Raw genomic sequence first — 24308 nt, 5'->3', positions numbered from 1 at the left:
GAAAGCTCTGACAGGACCGAGGGGCGTAGGTGGCGTGGAGAAGTCTCACTCTCCACAGTTCACCACTGGGTGTAGCGCGGTGTTGTCCCGGGTGTTTAAAACCACCCTTGGGTGTACATAGCGTCCTGTGAAGCCCTTTCCGACATTTTCAGGCTGTAGCTGCTTATTTCTGATTTGCTGGTTTAGATGATCAGTTCACGTCCAAGGCTCCATCCTGAGTGTGAGTCAGGTGTGTAGGGACACCACTGCGCAGCTCTGAAATGAGCCCGAGCTGTGGGGCCTGTGGGGCCGGTTCCCGTTTGTCACATGGCAGAAGCGATGCCGCGGCGACTTTTTAAATCTACAGGCAGAGATCCTGTTCTTACCAGTCTCTACATTGTTTGGTTGTAACAGGATTAAGATTCTGAGCAGAGATGTTATAATTTAGTACTGCATCTTTTAGTACTGATTTTTAAAGAGGCATCTTGGAGTTGCTTTTAGAAGTTGGTGTCATTCACCAGTACCAGTGATGATGCGCCTGAATGGACGCATGGCCCTTGCAGAGCTGAGCGCTGGACAGTGGAGGCGTGGTGAGGCTGGAGTGGCGTCGGTGGGTGTGTCTATCTGTGCCACTCCCCCCACACCCCTCTTCCCGCTGGACGGTCCTCAGGGACCACGGTTGGCAGAGGCACCAGCTGGCCTGCGCTGTCAGCTCTGACGCCCCTCCCTGCCCCTCCCCAGGGCTCTTGGCAGGTGGCAGTGTCTGGAGCTGTGCCCAGAGCTAGGACATGTCCTGTCTGTCACTGTCCCCTTAGATAGCGCTTCTCTCTGTGCACAGCTTCTGAAGGTGGGTTCAGGGGTTGCGTGCCATTTAAACAGGGTGTGGAGGCAGTTCCTGGGGTTCCTGGTCAGACAGCTATGTTGGTCATCCTGGACAGCTGGGCTCACTCCCATCTCCGTCTCCTTTGTCAGCGATGAAATCAGCTCCTGGGCAGCCCGCCGTGTGACGCACTGACCTCTGCCAACAGCACCCGGTGCACTGCTGAAGAAGCGCCGCCTGCGGGGGCTGCTCTGGGGGGTGTGGCGGTGGAAGGGGGCGCCGCCTGGCGCTCCAGCCTTTCCTGAGAAGATGGGGTTGCGGTCTCACCGCAGACCCTTGCAGTCTCCTCATCCTTTGGCTGCGCCGTTTGCTTGAAGCTCTGTTTTGAACCCTGGGTGACTGGAGGTGTTTGCGATCTGTCAGGTGTGTTTTCTAGATTGTCACTGGTGAGTACGGACACCCTAAGTAGCGCAGAGCTGAGTCCCGTGTGGTGGGAGAGCTCAGCTCCCCGTCGACCGGGGCGTCCAAGGCCACAGTGGAGCTGCGTGTTTCCATCGGTCCCACTCCATGGCCGTGTGACCCAGTGCGCTAGGAAAGGTGGGGGTGTTAAAGGAGAAACCCAGTTTGGCACCACTCTTAAAGCCCTGCTAAGACTCGTGTGTTTGTAAAGATGTTGAATTCCTGAGGTCTGTGACCAGTTTGGTCCTGTCCACTGGCCTGCGCTGCCGGCCTGGGTGGCCTCCACCAGTGAGGACAGGGGAGGGGAACCTCGGGAGGCTGCCCTGTAGGTGCCTTCCCGTCCCTGCGAAGGTGGCTCTTGGCCCACCATCTCCTGGGGTGCGTACTTTTCCATGCTCAGGGTGGCAGCTCAGAATTGGACGTGCCTCTCCTGTAAAGGTGCTCTCATACAGGGACCCTGGTGCTTCGCTGCTGGGCTGAACAGCCAGGGCGTCCTGCCCGCTGTGAGCCCAACTGCTGTTTCTTGTGGGCACTTTAGGGGGGCAGTGACCCTCGGCCTGTCCCTCCTGCAGCCTAGGGCACTCACTGGACCAGGCCTGTGACGAGGCCACACCAGGGCAGGGGTTAGAAAAGGGAGAACAGTGACGCCTGGACAGGGCCCCTGTGTCACTGGGGATGCTCTCCAGGATTTTGCCGTGCTGCTGGAGTGTGTGAGCCTCTCCTTCACCTGAACAGGCGCAGGCTGGCCTCGGCCCTTGGGGCTGCAGTGCCAACAAGGAGGCTCCGGATGCTGCCTGGGGCCTTTGACCAGCAGGGTGTGTGCAGGGAGACCGAACGGCGGGAAAAGGCCTCGCCTGCGGTTCAGATGTGCTTCCGAGCGAGGGCTGGAGCTGGCCTCTGACCTGCGCACTCCGAGTCAGGCCAGCCCAGCGGCCTGGCGGACTGGGCCTTTCCTGAAGGGGGCGGGGGGTGACTTCCATCTCAGGAAGTACTAACTGGGAAGAAAGATCCTGTTCATTTTTCAAATTGAAAGCACAGGCTGTATCTCCTTATTTCGACAAACGAAAGCTAGTATCAGAGGGGGTGTCTGTCCTATGGGAGGCACAGCCGTCCAGGCATTATTTCATTTGCCCCCTTTCGTACTTTATTTTACCCTGTACTTTCATTTAAGAATCACTTCTTAGAGTGGGGACTGACAGCTGACTTTAAACTGTTCCGCCAGCCTTGACCTGGGGCGGGGAGGGGGGGGCAGGGCGGGGTGTGGGGCGGGCGGGGCCTGAGTGTTGAGAACCAGTGAGACAAGTCCCACCAGAAGCCAGGGCCACAGCCACGGCCATGGCATCCACCGCCCCGGAACCCTGCTCCACAGGGGCCCGTCCCCCAGCCCTTCCCTGGGCCGTGCAGCACTGGGGCCCGGCCAGCAGAGAGCCGGCCTTAGGCCTGCTCTGGGCTGGCCGCACCTCCCGGGTGGACGCGAGGTAGATAGAACTCTGTGCGGGCGGGAACAAGGGCGGCAGGCGCCTGGCCATCTGACCATGCCCCCTGGAGCTGTGGTGGCCCGTGCAGTGGCCAGTGGTTGGTGACCATGCTCTCTCCTGGCTTCTTTTCCTCCGGCCCGCTGCCTGGGTCGGACTCGGGCATGTGTCCACCGCTGTTCCATCCGTGGTGTTTCTTTGGGCATTTTATTACATTTATAGCTATTTTACCAAAAACCTACCACTATGTCTGTCACTCAGCTGAGTCTCCCTGCTGTCACCTGTAGGGTTTTTCAGTCTGTCCCTGCGGTAATCCCTCATGGCCAGTAGTGGCCCTTGGCACTTTGGTAGAATTCTGTTTCAGACGAGAAGCTAAGCCTGGCCAGAGCTGGTGTGGCCCAGCGCCGTGTCTCCCTGACCAGAAGGAAGGTGGGAAGTGTGGGTATAGCGGGTCCTGTACCCCCCATGCCTCTTGAAAACACCATTTGCTGTGCACCAGAAACTAAGCAGTATGTTTCTCTTCAGTGGATGTGAATGTGATGACATATTAACATGACTTTTAAAAACAAAAGCTGTAGGTTAATACTCTAGTGTTAACCTACACCAGTCTCCGAGTTGCGGGCAGACCATTTTACCCTGCAGGGCCCTGCTGCCCCTGGGCCGCCGGCTCTCGGGGCGCAGTGCGGCCGTCCTGGTGAGCCGGATGCTCTGATGCCTCCCTGCCACGGTCTCTCACTGAATGCCGTCACCCGTCTGTAACAGCTTTTCTGTAACCCCGTCCAGGCAGCACTCAGCCCACGGAGCACTCACTGTACCCCCAGAGGGGGCCGGGGGGCATCCGTCACCTGGGGCTCCGTGATGGGCAGCAGTGCAGGCCTGGTGATAGTGAAGTGAGGGGCCGCTGCAGGGGGCAGCTGGGAGGTTTGGGTTTCGTTCGTGTGCAGTTAATAGGGAATTTAGAACGTGCGCCACTCGTGGGTCCTTTGTCAGCCAGCCCGCACTGAGAGCAGCCGCCTTGCCTGGAAAAGTTCTTCTGAAAAGGTTTCTAAAAAAGGCTGAAGAACTTCCAGTCAAGATGGAGGCATGCGTAAACACACTTCGCCTCCTTGCACAACTACAGAAAAATTACAATTAGACTGCAAAACAAATACTACCCAGAACTATCAGACAATAGACCTGTATGGAAGTCTGACAACGAAGGATTTAAAGAAACCACATTCGTCCAGATGGGTAGGAAGGGCAGAGACACAGCGTGGCACGGAGAGGCAACGGAACGAGTGGTCCGACGTTCACATGTGGTGGGAAACCGCGAGGGACACCTCAGGAGCAGAGGATCCCAGGCCAGACCACACAGCCCAGGGCTCTGGCCTCAGGAAGATGAATCCCCATAACTCCTGGCTGTAAAAACCCGTGGGGGTTGCGGGGCTGGAGAAACGGCTGGGTTTCCAGGAGACTCCTCTTAAAGGGCCATGTGGACTTAGGACTAACCCACCCCCACCCCCTCTGGGATTCAGCATCAGGGCAACAGCTGGAAGGGCACCAGTGGCATGGGGGTGGAAGGGAGTGAGGGGAGGGACTGGAGACGGGGAGAGTGCGGGAGACAGCTTTCTCCTGGGCAGCCAGGAGAAAAGGGAGCCAGACAGCGGCACTGTCCCCTCTGAGCCCTGCTGTCACACAGAGCCACAGGGCGTGAAGTGGGCCCCGTCCTGCCAATTGCCTAACACTCTGCCCCATACAGTTTACAGGTGATGTTAAAAGAAACGTGTGGAGAGCCATTAATGTGTGATTGCCTCTCATGTAGCCCCCGCTAGGGACCTGGCCAGCAACCCAGGCATGTGCTCCGACTGGGAATCGAACCAGGGACCCTTTTGTTCACAGACCATTCATTGCTCAATTCACTGAGCCACACCAGCCAGGGCTACAGGTGCCTCTTCTCCAACAGGACACACCACTAAAACGGAGTCAAAGCAGGTCCACCCAATACAGAGAAACAAACACAGCAAGGGCGCCAAATTGAGGGGACAAGGAAAATGGCCCAAATGAAAGAACAGAACAAAATCCCAGAAAAAGAACTAAACAAAACTATCAGATGCAGAGTTCAAAACACTGGTTATCAGGATGCCCCAGGAACTGCTTGGGTACTGCAACAGCAAAAAAAAAAAAAAAAAAAAGACCCAGGCAGAAATGAAGGGTGCACTAAGTGAAATAAAGTAAAATTTGCAGGGAACCAACAGTGGAGGGGATGAAGCTGAGATTCAAATCAATGATTTGGAGCAGAAAGAAGGAAAAAGCATTCAATCAGAGCAGGAAGAAAAAAGAATTAAAAACAAGGATAATCTAAGGCACAGGTGGCAAGCACATGGCCCGCAGGCTGAATCCAGCCCTCCACCTTGTTTTATCCAACTCGGCACCTTATTTCTACCCTGCAGCAGCGCCAAGCTCTGACTTAACTGTTAAGGAGTAGCCACATTTATCCAGTCCTAAAGTTACATTTGGCCCTTTGAAGGTAACCTCGAGGCTGATAATGGCCCCCCAGTGAAAATGAGTTTGACACCCCTCGTAAGGAACCTCTGGGATATCTCCAAATGTACCAACACCTGAATCATAGGGGTGCCAGATGGAGAAGCAGAAGAGCAAGCAACTAAAAACTTATTTGAAAAAATAATGAGAGCCCTGGCTGGTGTAGCTCAGTGGATTGAGTGTGGGCCTGTGAACCACACAATCGCGGTTCGATTCCCAGTCAGGGCACATGCCTGGGTTGCAGGCCAGTTCCTAGCAGGGGACACATGAGAGGCAACCATACATTGATATTTCTCTCTCTCTCTTCTTCCCTTCCCCTCTAAAGATAAATAAATAAAATCTAAAAAAAATTAATGAAAGAAAATTTCCCTAATTTGGTGAAGGAAATAGACATACAAGTCCAGGAAGCCTGCAGAGTCCCAGACCAGTTGGATCCAATGCAGACCACACCAAGACACATCATAACTAAAGTGCCAAAGGTTAAAGGCAGATAGTCTTAAAAGCAGCAAAAGAAAAGCAGACAGTCACCTACAAAGGAGTTCCCATCAGACTGCCAGCTGATTTCTCAAAAGAAACCTTGCAGGCAAGTAGGGGCTGGAAAGAAGTATTCAAAGTCATGAAAGGCAAGGACCTACATCCAAGATTGCTCTATCTAGCAAAGCTCTCATTTAGAATGGAAGGGCAGATAAAGAGCTTCCCAGAGAAGGCCAAGTTCAAGGAGTTCATCATCACCAAGCCCTTATTATATGAAATGTTAAAGGGACTTCTTTAAGAAAAAGATGAAAACTGTGAACATTAAAAAGGTAACAAATTCACCACTATCCACAACTGAATCTAAGCAATGAAGCAAACACACAGAACAGGAACAGAATCACAGAAATGGAGATCATATGGAAGGTTATCAGTGGGGAGGGGGAGGGGGAAAGGTACAGGGAAATAAGAAGCATCAGTAGGAGAGACAAAACAGACCCGGAGGTTAGGAACAGTATAGGAAATAGAGAAGCTAAAGAACTCATGTGTACGACCCGCCTGGCTGGTGTAGCTCAGTGGATTGAGTGGGGACCTACGAACCTGAGGATCACGGTTCCATTCCCAGTCAGGGCACATGTTTGGGTTGCAGGCTAGTTCCCAGCAGGGGGCTCACGAGAGGCAACGATACATTGATGTTTCTCTCCCTCTTCCCTTCCCCTCTAAAGATAAATAAAATTAAAAAAAAAACAAAAAACCTCGTGTACTACCCATAGACATGAACAAAGGTGGGGAATGCTGAAGGGAAGGGGGTTGCCAAGAGGGGGACAAAGGGGGAAAAATTGGGACAACTGTAACTGCACGATCAATAAAATACATTTAAAAAAATAAAGAGCCACTCACACACCCCAGAGGATAAACAACGTCAGGGCAGGAGCACCACTGCCTGGGCAGCAGTGGCGGTTGCTTAGCGAGCAGCTGCTAAACACCGTGTGGGCGGGAGCCCTGGGTGTCCTGCGGCTGGGTGTGGTTCCAGCCCCGCCCCAGGGGGGGAGGAGACTGGGCTATTGTGAGGGGAGGAGGCCCAGACTGGGTTGGGGGCGGGGGACCTCCTGGGAATTGTTCAGAGGGCGTGGGGCCAGCCCTGAAGGGTGGTGTAGAGTAGACAAAGGGGAAGCGAGGCCACGGAGCAGGTCCCTGGTGAAGCCGTCAGTCAGTGGGTTCGCAGAGCGAGGGCAGGTGAGGAGGCCTGCGTGCTCTGTGGGGCTGGTGGGCTTGGCCGGGTGGGGCTGCAGACCCAGGAAACGGCTTTCACCACGCAGGAGTGATTGTCGTTCGTGAGGTTAGTAAGCGCAGGAAAGTGTCTATATATAAACTGTGTACTTAATTTTTTAAAGAATGTTTGGACCTAAAAAGAAGAGACGGGTGGCAGCAAACGGGTGGCACCAACGGGTGGCAGCATGGTGGCTATAGGGGTGGGTGGCTAGGGTGGAAGAGCACAGGGGTAATTGGTGCTGGCCCGGGGAAACTCTGGGGCCATTTCAGAGAAAGTGCTGTGGTTTGAAATGCACTTGTCGTAGCTTGTAGAATCAGTGATTAATTTCATTTAAAAATTGGGTTTATTTAAACTGAGAGGAAACAAACCCAGTTTACTCATTTCCCCCCTCCCACCTCTAGCAGCCCCCAGTCTATTCTCAAATATAAATTTTTTTTGCTTATTTATTTTAAAAAGTTTTAAATTTTTTTTATTTAAAAACTTTCTTATTTTTAGAGAGAGGGGAAGGGAGAGAGGAGAGGGAGAGAAACGTCACTGTGTGGTTGCCTCTCACACGCCTCCTACTGGGGACCTGGTGCACAACCCAGGCATGTGCCTTGACTGGGAACTGAACCCAGAAGCCTTCAGTTTTCAGGCCGAAAACCCGGTGCTCAGTCCACGGAGCCACCCCAGCTGGGGCTGAGTGTTTTGGAAACTAGTTTTCTCCGACAGACTGTGTCTGTCTGGCTCCCTTTACTCAGCACGGCACCCTCCCGGTCCACAGTGCCATCCGTGAATGGCCAGGTCTCCCTCCACAGCCAGGGGCTGCCCCCTGTGCGTGCCCCACCTGCGCCAGGCGATGGCACGTGGCTGCTACCCTGTGCTGCAGAGATGGGGGGCGGGGGAGGGGAGCACGTGTCTTTTTGAGTTAGTGTTTTCGTCGTCTTTGGATAAAGTCAGAACTGCAGCTCCAGCTTTAACTGTTGAGTGTGCGTGCTGTGCCCGCCGTGGCTACCCCAGGCATGCCCCACACTGCACACACGTGTTCCCTTGTTCCTTGTCGTTTGGGTGTCAGCTGTGCTGGCGGGTGTGAGGTGAGGCTCCTCACAGTCTGGGTTTGAGCTTCCCTGGTGAGGAGCGATGTTGGGCACCTGCTCGTGTGCCTGCCAGACACCGGTGTGTCCTCCGGGAAGATGTCTGTCCAGTCCCCTGCCTGTTTGTCAGTTGTGTTATTGTTGTTTTGCTGTTGAGTTGTGTGAGTTCTTTGTGTATTTTAGATACTAAGCCATTATCGGGTTTGTAATCTGTGTTTCCTCCTATTTGGTCGGTTGTCTTTTCATCCCATCCATTGGTTCCTTCCTTTGCTGCGTGGAAACCTTCTAGTTCGACATGGTCCCGCTTGTCTGCTGTTGCTTGTGGAGTCACAGCTGAGAAGTGAACGCCAGGACCCCGTCAGGGAGCTCCCCTCCCTGTCCGGGCCCTGGTTCGGGCCCTGCGTCCATGCCAGCGGGCTCCGTGGTCAGTGTCTGAGAGCAGTCTGGTTTCCCTCTTCTGCATGAGACTGTGCAGTCTTTCAACCGTTCAGTGAAGAGGCTGTTTTTCCCTGTTGTATGTTCTTGACCTCTTTGTTGTAAACTGACTGGTTGTGCACGGTGGGGGTCACTCCTGGGCTCTCCTGCATGTTTTGTGCCAGTGCTGTGCTGCGTCAGTGACTAGCACTCTGATCCGGTTGGGATCCTCCCACTCGGCTCCTTCTCAGGATCGCTCGGGCTCCTTGGGCTTCTGTGCTTTCATGCACATTTTAGGATTGTTCTGTTTCTGTAGAAATCAGTCACTTGTACACAAATATTTTTTTTCATGGTGGTCTTTTTTTACCTTTTATCTTTCTTTAGATTATTCAGCAACAGATTAGGGCTCACATTACTACTATGGGCTTTTTAAAAAAATCTGGAATGTGTTGTATGTATTTATGGGAGAGAGAGTTTTCAGCCAGAGGGAAGTTGGAGCCGTTGCAATGGCATCGAGAGGACGGCTGAGGAACAGTGTGCTCGACACTTTAATTTAAAGGTAGTGTTTTCTTTGGGGGAGAAATAGAAGTGTGAGCACTTCTGTTGGCTCACGTGTTGTTCACCCCGTTTTCTGACTCTGAAATGCTTCTCTGGAACAGCACGCGGGCGCCCCTGACGGGGCAACGAGAGTGCTGTTTCCGGCGGCAGCAGTGAAAACCTGTTCCGGAAGAAGGGGGACATTTGACACCTTTGGGAGCTGGAAAATAGTTTGCAGAGGGCTCTCAGTTACTCCCACCATGCTCTTGGAAGTGCGCCCATTTTCATGATCATGAGTCCGTTGATCTGGGGTCCCCCGGGTGCTTTGAGGGGCACATCGCTGCAGGGACCAAGCAGAGCAGCAGTGCCCTGTACCGCCCCCCCCCACTTTGTTTGCAGCCAGAGCTGCTCGGCTGGCTTTGCCCAGCCTCATCTGGGCGAGCACCACCCGTCCCCACCTACCCGTCCGTGTGCTGTGGCCCTAACTCCCTGCCTTGCTCTCTCCCACCCTCTGCAGCATGACCTGAGACCGCAAGCATGGACTTTTCCCGGCTGCACACGTACACGCCGCCTCAGTGTGTGCCCGAGAACACCGGCTACACGTATGCACTCAGGTGAGCGTGGCGGCATCTGGCTGCCCCTTGGGTGCTGATGTCTGAACGTTGTGAGGAGCTCCACCTTCAGGAGACCACCAGACCAACACGGGGGTGTGAGGCTGCTGGGCACACTGTGTGTGTGATGACTCCCTCACTGCAAAGGGGTCCCGTTTCAGACCCCGCCCCGAGGGCCGCGCCCGAGAAGGGTGTGCGGTGGTGGGGAGGGTACTGTGATCGATGCGAGCGGCTGGGCGTTGCGCCGTCCAGGGAGAGAAGCCCCCCACCCCCACCCCTGCCCCGCAGGACCACCTCGGCCTGGGGATCAGGAGTTGGGCTTCCGCCTCCCAGGCCCCGCGTTTGTTCTCGTTCTGCGTGTCGCTGAGGCTCGGGGCCACAGTCTTGCAGTTGCTGACTTGCCCTTTGCATCTCTGGTTCACGAGTAGAGAGGATGATTGAGAGGAAGCTTCGATACCACGAAATCCCAGTTAGTGCCGAAGGCGAGCTCATTGCCACGTTGGCCAGGACGGGGCTGGCGGCTAGAAAGCCTTTGCATCCCAGCAGACGTTGGAGGCCCACAGGACAACGCTGTGGGTTTTCCAGTGGCTTGTCTTTAACGGATAAAAAGGTGGTTGAAGTGTTAAGCATATTGGAGGGTATTTTTTTTGTTCTAAGGAGAGGGAGAGAAACATCGATGGGCTGCGTTAAGAACACTTCTGGCGGCATCAGTCCAACCTCACACTCGAGGACCGTGTGGTTTTACCCATAAGTCCAGTCCCCATCGCCCTGTGCGCAGCGACATACTCTTCGGCTGGAGCTCCCTTGGTGTTTCCGAGCAAACCCAGTGCACCGCGCCAGTGTGCGGTTCCGTGTTCCGCGCTGTGTGGCCTGTCACTCACCTGGTTTCTGAAAGGAGGAGGTGCAGGCGGGCCTGGCTGCGTGGGAGGTGCTGGGGCGTGTGCAGGCCCCGGGGCCCGCGGAGGATTAGGTGGCGTTCTCCCGTCGCTGCCACTGCTCTGGGGGACAGCTCCAAGCCCACAGCCTTCACCTGTGAGGTCTCTGCCCAGTAGCTTGGACACTGTCCACTTCATTGACACGTGTTCCTGCCAGGGAAGCTGGCGAGCAGGGCGACACTTTGGACCCTGGGAACAAGTCCCTGGGCAGCTCCCCTCTCCCCCCTTCCCACTAGGCTGCTTTGAAGCAAATCTCTAAAGACAAAGAGCCCCCAGCAGTTGAAAGTAACTCCTAGGAACTTCCTCCTGCAGCAGACCCTCAGTGTCCAGTTGCCCGGTCACTCGTTTCTTTGAACAGCCACGAAAAGGAAAACCAGCCCGAACGGGACTCCCACATGCTGTCGGGTGCACTGGTCTGACCCTTGAATCTGTACTTCCCGGAAGCTGTAGTGAGATGTGGAGATTTGGTCAGTTGCAGGTTTCCCTTTGTTTGTTGCCATGGCTACAGTGCGGCAGGCACTTCCTGTTGCTGCAGCTTGTTCCTTCTGGTGTGGAGGTTGGTCTGTGTCACCTGCTGGCTCCACACCCTTAAGTCCCACCACTTCTCAGGTGACAGGCGAGGCCACCCTGGGGAACGTGGCCCTGGTAGGGAGGCCCTGTCCCCAGTGCCCCCAAGGCCTCCCGTCGCAGGGTACGCCATGCAGGAGAGGGGGGCTTTGGCTCTCGGTCTCTGGGGAAGTGGGTTTTCAACCGCAGAGAAAGGTGGGGGAAAGGGCTGTGGGTCGCAGAAGAGGCTGGAGGACTTTGAGGAGCCAGGGCTGTGAGCTGCCAGCAGAGGCTGCGGGAGGCCACACTGGATGAGGCCCAGTCCTCGACGAGCTCCGCCCATCGCCTGGCTGTGCAGCACCTGGGCAGGTGGCACGAGGTGGACGGGGAGGGAGCACGGGCACCTCTTCCACACAGGACTGGCAGGGTGGAGAAGGGGCACGCTGCACTCAGTTTGTTCTGTTTCACCAGGGGAGGGTGCGGGTGTGTGCAACACCTGTGGTGAGGAGCCCCGGGAGGGGCTGTCTGAGACGCTGCCTCCTCTCTGCTGGGGAGACAGAAGCAGGGCCAGAAGTGAGTGGGGGTGGCACTCGGGGTGAGGAGAGGCAGACAGTGGTGGCTCTGACCACCAGGCACCAGGTGACCCCATGTTGCCACGCAGGAGTGAGGACCCGTGGGGATGGGGGCAGAAGGGAGGGACCCCGACTTCCTGGTGTCTTGCAGTGGGCTAGAACTGAGCAGAGAGCTGGGGAGCTCCAGCGGGGACCTGGCCAGGCCCAGGGACCGAAGGCCATCGGGGTGGGGCACCACAGCCGGGAGGCCCTGCGGCGGGAGGACGGGAGGCAGGTCCAGAGGGCGATAAAGGAGCAGGGCGATGAGGGAGCAGAGTGTGAGGTTGGCCCAGGGACTTCAGCACATTGCTGTTGGTCCAGACGCTCCGGGGCGCAAACCTCTGCACCTCGGCATGGGGTTGGAGCAGGAGCCGTCAGCACACAGGCCTGCTCGGCCCACCACCCACATGCCAGCTCATGTCCCAGCTCATGTCCCAGCTCATGTCCCAGCTCTGAGCTGCCCAGGGTACGTGGTTCTCTGGCTTTCACCTGCAGGAGGTGTTTCGGTCTTATAGTTGAAGTCCGTCGGAACAGACTTGTAAGAGAGCAGTGGGCTTTGGCACTTGTCATGGGCTCTGGGAGGAAGTGACGGCGGGTACCAAGGTGCCACCGTAACCCTCGGGACGGTTCTCCTGTGAAGTCTAATTATCCACACAGTTTCAGCAGGGAAACGAGGGATGTGCGCCAGTAACCAGGCATAACTGACGGCAGAACCGAACCGAGGCCTTTGGCATGAGGGTGGGGCTGTCGGTGCCTCTGGGGCTTTGTGTTCTCTGAGTTAGGATTCATGTCTGTTTCATGTCCAGTTGTGTCCCTCAGTGCCTGCTCCCCCCCAGCCCCCTCCCCCCGCCCCACAGAAAGGCAGTGAAGTCCTCTGAACACCACCCTTGGCACTTGTGCGGCCTGGTGGGGCCTGGCACCTTGCGGCCCCTTCTGCAGACACTTGGGTCACTCCCTGGGCCCTGGGTGCCTCTCTGCAGCTGCCTGTTTCACAGGGTGGTTGGGACCCCAGCGCAGGGACAGACAGCAGGTCCTGGGGGATGGACCAATTCCCCTCCCCCTCCCCTCCCCTCCCCTGCCCTGTCCCCTGCTGAGAACCCAGCCCCCTTTAGCTCTCAGGGCTGGGCATCTCTGTGACCAGTTTGAAGAGAACCTTACAGGTCTTGCTGTGTTTTCTGTGTGGACAGATGCTCCCTTTAATGTGGACCGGACACGGACCCTGGAGCACTTTTTGTCCTCCTTTGCCGAGTCTTGCAGCCTGCCTATGAGAGCAGATGTAGCCCTCCCAGGTGTCTGGCAGCCTAGGGCTGGGGAAGCCAGGGTGGGTCCTGTTTGTCCCCTCCCCAAAGGTGGGTGGTCTGCTTTGCTGCTGCTGTGATATCCCCCTAGCGACTTCTTCCTGGTGCTCTCTGCAAACTGCAGGCCTGGAGCCCCCGTCTGATGGCGGAGGCTTCAGGGCCCCCTGCCAGGGAGGCAGGGTCCGTGCGCCCAGGGCAGCGCCAGTGTGCCTGGGTGAGCTGGGGGAGGGGGGCAGAGCCCTGCGTTGCTCCTGCTCTGGGGCTTGGACAGAGTGGGGCAGGCCTGAACGTCACTGGTGTGTCCTGATGGCAGGCTCGTTAAGGACTGTCCTGTACACCCAGTGGGGGGGGGGTCCACACCTACAGGATGGACTCCAATCTGAGATAATGTGCTCTTCTTACTCTAGCAGTGTAGTCATGTGAACTGTCCCTGCAAGGAAACCGCGGGTGTTCCAGCGTACACTCGGCTCAGGCCGTCGGCACCCTGCGCTGCTCCGTGCCTGGGCTGCTCCAGCAGCCCCCGAAGGGGAGTGGGGAGGGGACGCCGATTGCGTCACTCACTGTGGCTGCGACCGCACCCGTCTAGTGTCAGATCTAATGAGGTTAGGAGGAGTCTGATTCGGAGACTGCTTGTGTGAACAGACGCGCAGGCACGTCCCTGAGCCCGTTCCCTTCCCTCANCAAGGAAACCGTGGGTGTTCCAGCGTACACTCGGCTCAGGCTGTCGGCACCCTGCGCTGCTCCGTGCCTGGGCTGCTCCAGCAGCCCCCGAAGGGGAGTGGGGAGGGGACGCCGATTGCGTCACTCACTGTGGCTGCGACCGCACCCGTCTAGTGTCAGATCTAATGAGGTTAGGAGGAGTCTGATTCGGAGACTGCTTGTGTGAACAGACGCGCAGGCACGTCCCTGAGCCCGTTCCCTTCCCTCAGGTTTCCAAGTCCGTCCCACGGATGCCTCTGAAGCTGCTTGCTGTCACCAGCAGGTGTGCCTCCCGTGCGTGCCCAACACCCCCCAGGCTCCTTGCCTGCCGGGTGGCCTCACTGTCAGGAAACCCTCCTCCGTGTCCTCTCCCCTCTCCCGGCCCCATCTCCCAGGCCCTGTGCACAAGCCCTCCTCACCGCAGGGTGGGGAGGTCACCTCCTGCAGATGTGACTCCTCGATGGTGGTGACCCTGTCGTTCAGGGATCCCACCCCTGGGGCAGTGGCCTCATGGGGAACAGTGAGGTTTGGGAACTGGCCACACGCCTGCACAGCAGGAGGGGAGCAGAGGGCTCGCTAGCCTGAGCTCCACCTCCTCTCCCTTCATCTACGCGGAAAAGTTGTCTTCCACCAAACTGGTGCCTGGTGCCAAAAAGGTTGGGGACCGCTACTGTAATGTGAGTCCTGAGTGAGCGGGTTCTCTTAGCATGCCTGGGCCACCTGGACCGGCTGGCCAGGAGAGGTGTGGCCCCACCCCAAAGGCAGCCCAGAGTGGGCGCTCAGTGAATGTCTCTTGATCTGGAAAAGCCTGCTGACCGCACAGAGGACACGCCTTTCAGTGACTCCTTTGTCATGGGTGTGTCTCTAGCTGGGGAAAGCTGGGGGCCCAGCAGCTCGGTGGTTCAGTTACTGGCCCTCCTGTCCTGCACTCACGGGCCAGTTGGGTGACTGTGTGTCTGGGGCTCCCTGCCCTGGTGTAGTCACTGTCTCTTCGCTGCATGAGCTGGCGTAGGCTGACATGCTGGCCCTCAGGTGGGGTCCTTGTGAACTTGGCACATTGTGAAGCAAGTCTCAGGGAGGCCCTGGGCTTCCACACTGGGCACCCGGGGCACCAGCCTCACAGGCACTGGTGTGGGTGCCAGCTTATCGTGCTTTGGAAAAGTCATCACACTGTAGTGGCTGTTCTTAAAAGCTCGCCACAGGTCACATGCTGTGGCCACTGTTGCTTCTGTCCATTGCAGAAATGGTGCCATGAGCCTCACTCGTTTCTGACACGTTTTTTCTTCCAGTTCAAGCTACTCTTCGGATGCTCTGGACTTTGAGACAGAGCACAGACTGGACCCCGTGTTTGACTCTCCCAGGATGTCCCGACGCAGTTTGCGTCTGGCCGCCACTGCGCGAGGCACGGAGGGCGGTCTGGCAGGGCACACAGACGCCTGCCCCAGCAGCACAACCTCCCTGAGGGACAGAGCAGCCAGGTGAGCCCCGTTCCTCTGCACTCACGCACATGTAAGCCACGCATGCTGGGCTGTGGGACCACGCACGTTCTTGAGTGGAAGGCCAAGTGCGTGCACAGAGGTCCTCACGGCATCTGGGCTTTGCTGTGGGCGAGGGCGGCACGGCCTCTGCGACGTGGGGGTGCCGGTGCCGGTGTTCTGCAGCCAAGGCTTTCCTGCTCCGAGGTCCCGGAGAGGGCGTGGGCACCCGCCCTGGACCTGTCCCTGGGACATGGCTCACTGGTGCAGAGGGCCCGGCCCTCAGCTGCGCCGCCTCAGGCTGTTCAGAGGTGGGGCTGGTGCAAAAGGCCTGCTTACTTGACTGCTGCACAGACGGTGCGCACAGGGGCAGGCGGTTTGCCTGCTTATCACCCCCAGTGTGCCTGTCGCTGCACTCTCAGGAGCCAGGTGGGGAAGGCCCGTGTGTGAGTGTGACAGCTCTGTGGGCTGCACTCGGGGGAGGGACGAGCCTGTGCCCTGGAAGGATTCTGTCGGGACCAGGGACCAGGGACAGTACACACCCCTGGAGGTCACCTTAGGGTTTATTTAAAGATGGAGGCTCTGCTCCTCCACCTTGGGGTTTACAGAGGGGCTGTGGGCAGACCCCGCGGTGTGCAGTGCGGGAACACCCAGTTGGGCCGGGACCTCCCGAAGCCTCGCCAACACAAGGCTCTGTCCGAGCCACCTGCTCTCACCCAAAAGGTCTGGCCGAGGGGGCACCTGCCCCAGGTCCCGGCAGTCTGCAGTGCCCACAGCGCCCGTTTTTCAGGCCCTGGTCTCTGTTGCCTGTGCTCGAGGGGAGGGTGGACGTGATGTAAGAGCACAGCCTTTGCCTGCTGGGCCGAGTGCAGCGCAGTCTCTGCTGCTGGGAGGTGAGGAGCAGGAACACACACGTGTGTGGGCACTGCTCACAAAGGAAAGGAGGGCTTGAGTCTAGAAATCACGTAGTTTTTATTTTTATACTTAGGCTGTTTAACGTCTTAACTACTTTGGTGTCATACAGCCCGAAATCAATGTGGAAACTGTCTTGTTGAAACAGTTGAAGGAGCTCTTGGACCCCAGCCTAGGATCTCTTTTCCAAATGAACAGAGGTCTCATCACAGTGTGAAGACACCAAAAATGCTGCCTTAAAAATGCTGTATTCTCAGCCCTGGCTGGCGTAGCTCAGTGGATTAAGCTCGGGCTTTCAAACCAAACAACTGCGGTTCGATTCCCAGTCAGGGCACATGCCTGGGTTGCAGGCCAGTTCCCAGTGGGGGACGCACAAGAGGCAACCATACATTGATATTTCTCTCCCTCTCTCCTTCCCTTCCCCTCTAAAGGTAAATAAATAAAATCTTTTTAAAAAATGCTGTATTCTCAAAGGTTTTGTGTTGGTAAATATCATCAGTTTGTATGGACGAGAAAAAGCCTGTGCGTTTGTTTCGTATTCCTTTCTCTTTAGAACAGCAAAGCAGCACAGAGGTGCAAGCAAGCTGGTGTTCAGTGGGAGCCACGCCCCCAGGCAGGCCACTGCTGGCCCAAGCAGCGGGCTACAGGGCTCAGCCAGTCTCCGGCCACCCGTGCTGGACGAGTCTCTGATCCGAGAACAGACCCAAGTGGACCACTTCTGGGGTAAGTCAGCTACCATGTGGTCATTTCCGATTGTCCTGGAAGAAGGGACAATGTGGCCAGCAGAGCCCAGCAAGACTGAGGGTTCCTCTGGGCCCCCAGCTGCAGGTGGGACCATGCTGCCGGCCTATCGTCATCCTCCTCTGGGGGCCGCAGGTGGTGCAGCGTGCCTCCTGTGGGCTGTGGCCTCGTGCTGCAGGTGGCTCTCGGCGGCAGGGCGGGCAAGCACCTCTGAGTCGTTGCACCTGGTGTGGACACAGTGACAGTGGGAATAGCAACAGCAGCGCAGCCCCGTCCTGCTAGAGCGGACACCTCAGGGCCCTGGGGCAGGCCCGGAGGCCCAGATGGGCTCCGGGGTTTGGTGTGTGCTCTCAGGCAGGTTGGGTCCGTGTTGTGTCTTGCTCGGCAGGAGCCGCCAGCAGGCCCCAAGCAGGGGTGGGGGTGCCAGGGATCCTGGGTCTGAGACGCGGGGGCCTGTCCCGTGAGTGCACCCAGCCTGCCACGCCCTTCACACCTGCAGTGTGTGCACACGTAGGTGCACGCATGCGCCTCTGTCAGAGATGCTCTTTCGCCTGAGCTGGACGGCTGTGTGTGTCTCTGGGGAAATTGCCATCCATTTTAGGTGTTTTAGGAAATAAATGTTGACCCGTGCCATAATGCTGATTTATTAACCGTTGTAATTTTTAGGTTTTTGAGCGTCTTGCTGTGTTTTGATAATTTGAGCTTAACTGCAAAAATATGTGTGTTTTAGGTCTTGATGACGATGGAGACCTTAAAGGTAATGCTTTCAGTCCTTCATCCCCCCTTGAGAGAGCGGTTCTCAGTGGGCGTCTGCAGGGTGCGATCAGCAGCCCCTTCTGCTCTCTGAACCTTCAGGTGGAACGAAAGTCTTCACTCAGGGGAACGGCGACTCGGGCGCCAGCGTGGCCCGCAGCAATGGCTACACCTGCAGGGCCTGCAGCCAGCTGTCTGCGCGCCAGGATGCACCTGTGCACGCCCCCCCCCACAGCCTCGCCTCCTGGGTGTACTCACGGGACCATGCTCAGAAACGTAAGTCCCACACGCTTCAAAGTCAGGAGGGACCTCATGTCCCCCAGTTCTTGTCTCGCAGGTGGGTGGCACAGGCCACGGCATCCGTGCCACCTCAGACACTGACTGGAACTCTGCATTACCCTGTAAAAGCTTATGAAGCTCAGCAAGATTGAGCTTTGCTGCTTCTCTCAAGTTCCATGTTGCATTGTTAGGGTTTTGTCCCAGGGGGGTCGGGAACTCTGTGACCTTGTGCTTAGGTGGAACGTGGTGCTATGGGCCTGCACAGGCACCAGAGTTGCAGCTCACGTGGGGTCCCCGCCTCCACAGCCCCCTGGGCCTTCAAGTCAGGGCTGTTTGGCACTGGCCCTGCTGGGTGGCAGCCCTCATTGTAGGCCCTGGTGTGGCCACAGCCCCGGGCGAGCAGAGGCAGATGTCCGAGTCCGGGCTATGGTAAGTGGGGCAGGGGCCCTCACAGGCGCCCTTGAGCCATGTGGCTGTCAGGACTGCAGCAGCTGCTTGGTCCCTGCAGGCCGGCCTGTGGGCTCTTTCCAGGGTTCCTAGCACCTTGGGTCACCTCCAGGTTCCATCAGATGGCTCAGATGCTCCTGCTGGCCCCGGCACTCTGCACCTGTCCCCAACTTCCTGCCCACAGTCACTGCTCCCACACAGCAGGGCCGGGCCAGGCAGCTCTGGACTGGAAACATGCTCACCTTGTCTCCAAGTCCCGGCCCCCGATGGACTCACTCCACGTGCCAGTCTGCCTGGTGCTGTAGGACAACACGGTAGGGGACCTGTTGGGGACGGGAAAGTACCAGGAGAGCAGGGCCGAGTTTGCGCATTTGCTTCGTTCCGGGGCGTGCCTGGCTCACAGGGTGGTCAGTTACCACTTCTCAGATGCTGAGGGCATGGTGTTGCGGCTGCTGGCATTTGTGGCTCTGTCTGTGGTGGCCACTGCATGGTGCCCACCTGTCAGCAGCCACGTAGTGCGGAGGCAGCAGCAAGGGGAGGGCAGGCCACACACCCTTGAGGCAGCCCCACTGTGCAGGTGCTGAATGCTGTCCCAGGGTCCCCACGGGCAGCCCCAGTCAGGGCTCAGCACTCTCAGGGCGCCCTGGAGGCGGGGTGTGTTGGGGTGTGTAGAGGCGTGCCCTCGAGGCGCTGTGCATTGCCCTGGGAGTGAAGGCACTTCCTCCCAGTGAGCTCTGTGGGGGGCGTGCTGTGACCCCACAGCCTCCTCACGAGGGCAGTGGCTATGCTATGTGTGACCGGGAGTAGCCACGTCTTGTCCGTGGGGATGGGTTTCGGGAAGCCTCTGGAGGCTCATTGCTGAAGGACCTTGACCTAAGTTGCTCCTGGCTGGTTTTTTTTTAGGGAGATGGCAAGGAAGGGAAAAAGAGAGGGAGAGAGACATCGGTCGGTTGCCTCTCGCTCGTCTCCAACTGGAGACCTGGCCTGCAACCCAGGCCTATGCCCTGACCAGGGGCCGAACTGGTGACTTTAGTTTGCAGGATAACGCCCAACCCACTGAGCCACACCGGTGTGGCACTCTTGACTGTTCTTGAAGAGAGAACACATTATATATATTTACATTTTACCTCTGTATTATTTTTTATCACAGTGTACATTCAATATTATTTTAGATTAGTTTCAGGTATAACAAGCTACGTTTTTACTTGCTTTGGGCTTCTCGTCACCTTTCGTGCTATTTGAGATTGCAGCAGTGATTTATGGAAGTAACCAGTTTATCTTAAAAAGTCTGCTGTGTTTATGAAGATCCCTGGGAAATCACAGATGTGTGTGAGGAAGAAAGTCAAAGTCACTAAGCCTACTCCGCCCACCACCCAGTGAGAGCCGTCCTCGAGGGCCGCCACCCGGGTTTCCCAGACGTGGGGTCACACACGAGGGCAGATTGGGGCCTCGTCTGCCTGATGTACACGCAGCTCCCCGCCAGCCTGACCGAGCACCCCCGTTTCCTTTCTTCCGGTTGTCACTGGACCCACGTAAAGCCTGTGAGCAACGGCACGGAGAAGTCCCCTCCCCACTCTGTCCTCTCCGGATTCCCTTGCAGGGCGTCGCCCAGCGCGGGTTCTCGTGCTTTCCGAAATGAGGTAAAATGCACACGACCAAAAAATGGGCAGGTCAGTGGCATCCAGTGCATTCACGATGTTCTGACAGCACTGGAGGAATGCGTCGTTTTGTCTGCGACGCTGTCAGTCGCACGTGTGTGACGTTTTGTGTGACAGTCGACATTAACTCTCCTTTCCCGTCCGGCTGCTGCTGCCGCGTGGCTTCATCAAAGCTCACTCCATCAGAGTCTGACGACACTCAGGTTTCCTGCTCGTGCCCCTGAAAAGCCACGTGCACGGAACACTCCGCCTGTGTTCCGGTCCCTCTGGGGCTGCGCGCGCACACGCCCCGCACAGGCAGACGGGCGGGATAGCAAACGAGTAGCTAAAGGCTGTGAACCCAACGGTTCCTTGTCCTGAACCTCGGGAGATTCAGGTTGACAAAATGCAGTGTTTTGCTTCACATCCAAAAGGCTTTAGCAGGCTCCAAAGTCTTTTCCTTGAGACCCGACACAGTCCTCCACAGAGCAGGGTGCTGGTGGGAAGCGCGCGCTCGAAGAGACAGCTCTCCCAGGACAGGGGCGTCCCCTTCAGCAGCAGGGGAGGCTGGAGACGTGGCCACACCCTGACCCCCAGCCCCCCCGGGCCCCCTGCCGCCTCTGTGTGTTACACTGTGTGTCTTGCGTCACACGGAGACCGTGGGAGTCAGAGTCTGAGAACAGGCCTTCCCATGCTTCCCTGCGTAGTAGCACTTAACGCCCCCGATAAAGGTATGAAATAGTCTAGAGGAGAGGGTCGTTTCTGTGGAAAACCGTCAGTTGTCCTGCTGGCATGGAACAGGGTTCTGCTCACTGACGCAGCCTAATTAGAGAAACGAGGACCGGAGTGTCTGTGCCTTGTGCTGGCCAGAACCGGGGAGCCTGCGGCCAGCTGGAGCGGCCGGCCTATCCCGACAGACGTGGTTCGGATGTGGTTCAGAGCCCGTTCAGCCAGCAGCCCCTACCGAGCGGCGCTGCCGACACACACAGCCAGGTTCTCCGCCAGCTTCCTACATACGCACCCCAGCTTCGCTCCCGTGCTGCGCAGGGAGGCCCGGCTCACAGACCAGCCAGTTCATATTTTCCTGCTTTACAAATCTTTCAGTTTGAAGGAAGAAAAATGGGGTGTTGGTGTTCTTTCTGTCATCAGCGAGACTGTCCAGGGCTCGCCCTTAGTGACCAGCTTCTCCCACCCCAGCCTCCGTCCGGTGAGCAGTGCAGCAGAGCAGGAAGGCGCCCGGGGTGCCGGCTCGCCGTGGCCTGCAGCCTCACTCTGCTTTTCCTTCTTTAAAGTCACTTCAACTCGGAGGCCCCACCCCCAGCTGGCTGCATGCTGCCCGCACTGAGTCCCCGAGGCTTCGTGGGGCTGGACAGGAAGCACACGAACTGGGCTCAGGGCACCTCCTGGGTGCACCCCAGGGACAAGCCTGTCCCAGGTGGTCCCGTGCGCCCGCCCGCCCGGAAGCAAGCCCGCTTGACCTACCCGTCAGGGAGGGAGCTTGCCCAGCAGCGAACGCTTCTAGCAGTTGTGACGTGGGGAATGTCGCCCCGCGTGCTTTAGGTTCACAGGAAAGACCATCTGGGATTCCCTTGTGTCTTCTGAAGCACGGGCACTAATGCAGAGTCACAGGGTGCTGACAGGTCCTCTTAGTCCAGCAGCTCCATCGCTGAGTGGGCGCCTCCCGGGGCCACACCGCTCGTGCCTGTTGTCCCATTGCCAGTGCCGCGGCAGGGGCCGGCCTGGAGAACGCCAGGCCCTGCGGGGGTCCTCCAGGCAGGGAGGTGGCACCGAGCGGGGCTCTGTGTGCTGATGCAGCGGTGAGGCGCGCTGACCTCGGTGCTGTGCAGGGTGCTGGAGAGAGGCCTGGTCGGCAACTGCCTGGTGGGACGAGGGACAAGCGTCCCGGCGTTTCCCGAGTGCTGTCTCTGGCGTCGTTGAAAGAGCCAGCTCTGCTGTGCCTGGACAGGGAGGTCGGCTGCCTGACTCGTCTGGGGAGGAAGTGCCGGCTCCGGGCAGGAATTAACTGTGTCCACGGTTTCTCACTAGGCGGCGCGTCCTATGTGGACAGGATTCTGTGGCTGGCCACGTACACTTCGTCATCTGTGTCGTCAGTCTTAGTCCAACTCTTTCGAGTGGTTTTAATGAAGCTCAATTATGAATCAGAAAATTACAAATTGAAAAGCTATGAATCAAAAGATGGTGAATCAGAAACCTATAAGTCAAAAAGCCATGAATCACAAGGTATTTAAATAATTTTTTTCTCTTTCTTCCACCAAATACTGCTTTCAAGGTGGAGAAAACACTACTCTTTCCAGCGGCGCATTCGTGTCTCTGCTCGGCAGCCCATGCGCCGCTCTGGGGCGTGGCCTTGGCTCTCTCTCTAGGGGCTCGCGGAGGGGCTCGCGGGCCCTGCATGTGGTCCAGTCCCCGGCACGTGGTCAGTGTGTGAACGTTACTTTTAAATCACTTTTTAAGTGAAGAATTAACACACTCAGTTTCTGGTTTACTTTTTTAAAGTAACGGCCGTGCATCTGAACAGCATCTGGAGTGCCTTTCCCGAGGTTCTGAGCACCCTGCCTCTGCAGGGCTTCTGCAGGGCTTCAGTGGGCGTGCGGTCTTGGCCGGGTGGGACTGGAAAGTCTCTTCCCCGGCAGAGCCCGGTCAGCTGTCCCTGCCCCCTGTGCGGACCACCGGCCGTGCCGAGGCAGGGCTGCCGGCTCCCCGGGGGTCGAGGGGCCTCACACTTGCTGAGCTTTGTAAGCCTCTCCTGCGTGTGTTGCAGCTCGGTCCGAGCACAGTGGGAAGATGACAGTGACAGAGTCTCCCAGAGAGGACAGTCGCCTCCAAGTAAACGGGGACTCGCTGTGTAAGTATGGCTTCAGCTCCCTCACCACATGGTGCCCTCGGGTCGCGCTGTCCGGCACAGTTGTGTGGGCCTTGCCAAGAGGGCGGGTAGGCCGCCGGTGCGGGTAGGGGGCCGTTGCGTCCCGGACTTCTTCCCAAGAGCGAGTGTAGTAGCAGCGAACGACCACCAGATGGCATGTGCTTTGAGTTTTATTCTCTCTCATAATCGCGCTTCCTAGTTTCTTCACATTCATTGTGCATCGTTTTCAAATGGACAAGGTTCGTGGAGTGATCTGTCACATTAACTGCTTGTCACCATCCCCCGCAGGCCACGGCCGTGAGGGGACGGAGCGCCTGGAGACCCACTTGGCCACCCGCTCGCAGTCTCCGGGGACAGGAGGGGCGGCAGGGACCGCACCGCTCGGCTCTTCCCACACAGGTTGCTCTCACGCTGTCTGCTCTGTCTCTGTCACATTCCCACAGACGCCTGTGCTTTCTCGTCCACACTTGGGGTTCGGGTGCTCGCTAAAGGTGGGCGGCGGCCCCACGGACTGCGGTCTGAAATACAGGGCTCTCTCCCGAACACTTTGTGAGTGTCTGCAGTGTAAGTCAGATGTCTGGGCGGAGAACTCCCTGCGGGGGGATCAGCAGTGCAGAAGAGGCTCTTCCCGCCTGTGCCGCCGCCGTGGGAGCGCGGTGTGCTCAGCACCCCGAGCCTCCGCCCCAGGCGACGCATGCACACCTGGGTGCCCCACCACGTGCACACCTGCACCTGCTTGGGAAGGGGGCACCTTTCCCGGCAGCCTTGTTTGTAAAGCTGAGCTTCACAGATAACTGCCCCCTGACTGTTCATTAACACACAGACTAAAGCAGTGAGTCCGCCCTCTGCACCCTGTGTCTCTGCGTGTCGCCACCAGCAGTCACTGCAGAGTTTCAGGAGTTGGCACACAGACACTGAGACAAGCTCGCCACCCTCAGACAGCAAACGGGAGGGACCCCGGGGTGGTGCTCTGCCTTGCATGGCCTGGGCTGCCTGGCAGAGGCTCCCCCAGTTGCCTCCTACCCAGCAGCACCGTGCATGGCTCCAAAATGCTTGTTCCCTGGGACACATGGGCTGCAGGGTGGTTGCTTTCTGGGCCCTGAGTGGGCCTCACTTCACCGGGAGCATATTGATCAGCACCGGGGTCTGGGCCTGTATTTGCTTCGCAGTGTCTACTTCTGTCTCCACGTAAAGCCTGCCAGCACCAGCTGCAGCCTGCGGCAGCTCGGGCCACCACACTGGGCGCTGTGGGGGCGCTGCAGGCAGGAGGGGTGGAGGCTATTTAGACAGTGTGGTTTTCGTGAGTTAATTTCAGCATCTTCCTTGGACTTGGTTTGCTTTTTGGCTTCCTTGAGGAGGGAGTCGACTTACTGATAGGACAGAATCTGGGGAAGCCCTGTGCGCCGGGGTTCTGGGGTGGTAGCTGCAGAGGGCTGGTGTCCTGGAGCCCGAGTTCGAG

At 57.5% G+C, this 24308-nt stretch overlaps 1 protein-coding gene across 8 annotated transcripts in view; it reads left to right on the top strand.

Annotated features, from left to right (window-relative positions):
* SUN1 (Sad1 and UNC84 domain containing 1) overlaps window positions 1-24308 on the top strand; it is a 44092-nt gene that overhangs the window by 6063 nt on the left and 13721 nt on the right. For 4 of the 8 annotated variants that reach the window (XR_005068188.1, XM_037057972.1, XM_037057970.1 and 1 more), the window contains exons 2-9: window positions 9539-9635; window positions 15011-15199; window positions 16662-16831; window positions 17580-17606; window positions 17705-17878; window positions 22012-22206; window positions 22748-22831; window positions 23138-23248. Coding sequence is in view for 7 of the 8 variants with exons in the window: in XM_037057972.1 (XP_036913867.1) it covers window positions 9559-9635; window positions 15011-15199; window positions 16662-16831; window positions 17580-17606; window positions 17705-17878; window positions 22012-22206; window positions 22748-22831; window positions 23138-23248 (1027 nt within the window). In the remaining variant the exon portion in view is untranslated. Of the gene's footprint in view, window positions 1-6997; window positions 7064-9538; window positions 9636-15010; window positions 15200-16661; window positions 16832-17579; window positions 17607-17704; window positions 17879-22011; window positions 22207-22747; window positions 22832-23137; window positions 23249-24308 lie in introns of those variants that run through there. The other 4 variants (XM_037057971.1, XM_037057976.1, XM_037057974.1 and 1 more) reach the window with 4 other exon arrangements.

Source organism: Sturnira hondurensis, unplaced genomic scaffold (genome assembly GCF_014824575.4).
Source record: "Sturnira hondurensis isolate 20B ecotype Veracruz unplaced genomic scaffold, ASM1482457v3 Scaffold0009733, whole genome shotgun sequence".
Classification (NCBI taxonomy): domain Eukaryota; kingdom Metazoa; phylum Chordata; class Mammalia; order Chiroptera; family Phyllostomidae; genus Sturnira; species Sturnira hondurensis.
This window is presented reverse-complemented; position numbering and strand designations above follow the sequence as displayed.